This window comes from Maniola hyperantus, chromosome 27 (assembly GCF_902806685.2).
Source record: "Maniola hyperantus chromosome 27, iAphHyp1.2, whole genome shotgun sequence".
Classification (NCBI taxonomy): domain Eukaryota; kingdom Metazoa; phylum Arthropoda; class Insecta; order Lepidoptera; family Nymphalidae; genus Maniola; species Maniola hyperantus.
This window is the reverse complement of record NC_048562.1, coordinates 158,490-161,472: the sequence shown is the minus strand read 5'-3', so window position 1 is coordinate 161,472 and position 2,983 is coordinate 158,490. Positions and strand designations below refer to the sequence as shown.

General features: G+C 40.4%; 1 protein-coding gene across 1 annotated transcript in view; it reads left to right on the top strand.

The window, feature by feature from the left end:
- Positions 1-358: 358 nt before the first annotated feature.
- The window catches only part of fra (neogenin protein frazzled), a 94,070-nt gene continuing 91,445 nt past the window's right edge, over positions 359-2,983 (top strand). The window contains exon 1 of the mRNA XM_069508049.1: positions 359-639. Within this exon, the coding sequence (XP_069364150.1) occupies positions 555-639 (85 nt within the window). The 5' untranslated portion in view covers positions 359-554. The remainder of the gene's footprint in view (positions 640-2,983) is intronic.

Below are 2,983 nucleotides of genomic sequence, written 5' to 3'. Positions count from 1 at the left end.
TAACCACACTAGTGATGGAAATTATCTGACAAAACTGACATGACGATACTTTACGGTTTTTATAGCTATCGGTTTTTAAAATTTAGACGCTACATAATTATTATTGTTCAATTGCTTCTCACAAAAAAAAATGACAAAGTTATTATTAGTATTTTATTAATAAAATTATTTCTATTATTCTTGTTGTCGGATCGTGTGTAGGAAGCTTAGGACGCGTGTGCTTCAAAAAAAGCGAAAAATGTCTATGCTCAGTTGCTCACTCTCAGTAACACTTGTTGCTATCTTCAGTTTATACTTGAAAGACACTTTGTCATGTTGGTTAACTTCATACCAGTCCCTAACATGATTGTGCGGGACAATGACCTTTGGTTATTGAGTTCGAGTTGGATTTCCGAACGCAGCAGTCTCAGTCGGCCGAAAATGGCGGCTCTCTTGCCTTCGCTTGGGCTCTGCGTCGCATAAATTCTCGCACGAATTTTTTACGATTTTTGTGTGAAAATGTGAATATGATGAATTAAAACCTGCTGTGAAGTGTTGTTTTAGTGTGTTAGAATATGTGGCGGACAGAGATGTGTCGTTTCGGCGTTGGAAACTGGATTTTCTTGCTGGCTTGTGTCCATTTGTTTACGTGCACCCAAGGTGAGCTCCTTTTCTTTATAAATATTACGCTTTTAATATCGATCGGCGAGCTTTTTAACTCGTGGTTAAAAGGTACAGTTAAGTTACTGTCACTTTCTCTGTGAACTTGACTTTAAACTACATACCTACCTATTCTGGTTTTTTTTCTAACAATAATAAAATAAGTAAATGCTATGTTTGCTTATTTTGGAGGAGGCGAGACATTTATTTACGCTCGTACAGTGTTTTATGGGGCTATTTAATTATGGTTACACATAAAAGTCGTCTTGATGTACGAGCGCCGCTAGGGAGCGCTATTTATTGGTTTAGGGCTCCACTGAAGTCTCTAATGACACTGAGATGTGAGGAGGCCGCAACTTAATGTCCTTCTATAGAGTGCTTTCGTCTAATTAAAAGCCATATTTTCTTGGATGTTTATAAACAAGTAAATTAGGGTGTTTTTAGATCCGTCTTATTAGTTAGTCGCGTTTTATTCCTATTCCTTCTGATTATCTGCTTATTCCGTCCTTACTCCGCCTCTCTCAGTACTGATTGTTAGGTACCATTTATCACTCATCATCATCATTATCGTGATAAACTCCTCAGAATGAGAAGGGCTTAGCCATAGTCTGCAACGCTGGCCAAGTGCGGATTGGCAGACTTCACACACCTTTGAGAACTTTATGAAAATTCTTAGGCGTGCAGGTTTCTTCACGATGTTTTCCTTCATAAAACCAAATGAAATATTTAATTGTTCAAAACGCATAGAATTCGGAAAAGTTAGAGGTGCGTGCCCGGGATTGAACCCCCGACCGCCCGCACTGGGAGGCGTCTTAAACACTACGCTATTACGACTTTTTTATCACTAACATCTGATAGATTTGTGATAACAGTGAATTGTTAGCAGACAGATCTGGGAAGCTACCGCATTATGAATGAGAATGCCATAGTTCACCACGCTGGCCAAGGGCGGATTTTCAGATTTCCCGCAGTTTTGAGAACATGGAGAACGTTTAGGCGTGCGGGTTTCTTCACGATGTTTTCCTTCGCCGTTCAAACATTTTGCATTTAAGTACGAAAAGTAAGAAGGGGCGTGCCGGGGATGGAACTCTGGAACTCTGGACCTCCCGGATAGGAAACCGAAGTCTTAACCACTGGACTTTATACATTTTGTAGTGTTTTACCTGCACTTCAAGGAAATTTCTAAATAATTTTAAATAGGTACATATCAAAAATTGCGGACCGCCAGGAGTCGAACCCGCGTCTCCTGGGATCGCGCCCGACGCTCTGACCACTAAGCTACCAGTGCTCGCTTGCTGCCAGTGTTCATGTTCACTCAGTACTGAAGCGACTGTTAATGCCATCTAGTAGCGACACTTTTGCACTTAACCACCTATCACCGTTTATTACTAAATTATTATTACCTACGTGCTACGTGCCTGCTCCAAATGACTTAATTCAAATATCTATCTTAGACCTACCCAGTGATTCGTTGAGCAATCAGCAATCAGCAATCAGCAGCTTAGCACCGGTCGCAGCAAATTGCGAATTGTACTAAAGGTATGGACAGACACGACGCGAGACTACGTGTCGGTCAGCGTTGCCGGATCTTTTTTTGGGCGACGAGGGATTTTTAAACCTTTCGAGTAAAAAAGCGGGATCCTCTCTTAGAGACACACTAAAAAAATCGGTCTAGTAGCGAGTCCGACTCGCACACGAAGGGTTCCGTACCATCGTACAAGAAACAACACTTAATATTTTTATTTTATTTTCGCAGCGGCAATTTTGGAAGTTTTATTATTTGTTGTTATAGCGGCAATAGAAATACACCTGCATTTTATTGAATAAATAAATTAAAAAAAAACTCTGTATTTTTATCTATATATCTATGTTACATGTAAAATTCAATTCGAAAACATTGATTTGTTTTTGATTGGCTGGTCACTCAAAATAGTTAACGCCCACTAATTTTTTTGCATCTGCCTGGGATTACGTAACCGAGAGGGCTCTTTTAACTAGATGGAGTATAGTGTCTTCCGCCGCCGTCCCGCTTCGTGTCTACCCAGCCCTTTAGCCCTGGGTATTTAGCGTGGGTACTCTAAAGTGCGTACGAAACGCGAATCACCTACAGTCCCACATAATTGTACAGTTATTTGTTGTGCTGTTCCAAATGCCAGCCAATCATCTACCAGCTGTGTTATTTAGGTGTCATAATCAAATACCTAGTTATTATAGAGGGCGAAATACCTCTGACTCACTCGAAGCAATACCTTCAAAAACATAAAATCTGAATTCTCAAGTCAAGTCCTTTAAGTCAAGAGATGCCTATTCAAGGCCTCTTTGAGGCAAGCGCGAGATATCTAAG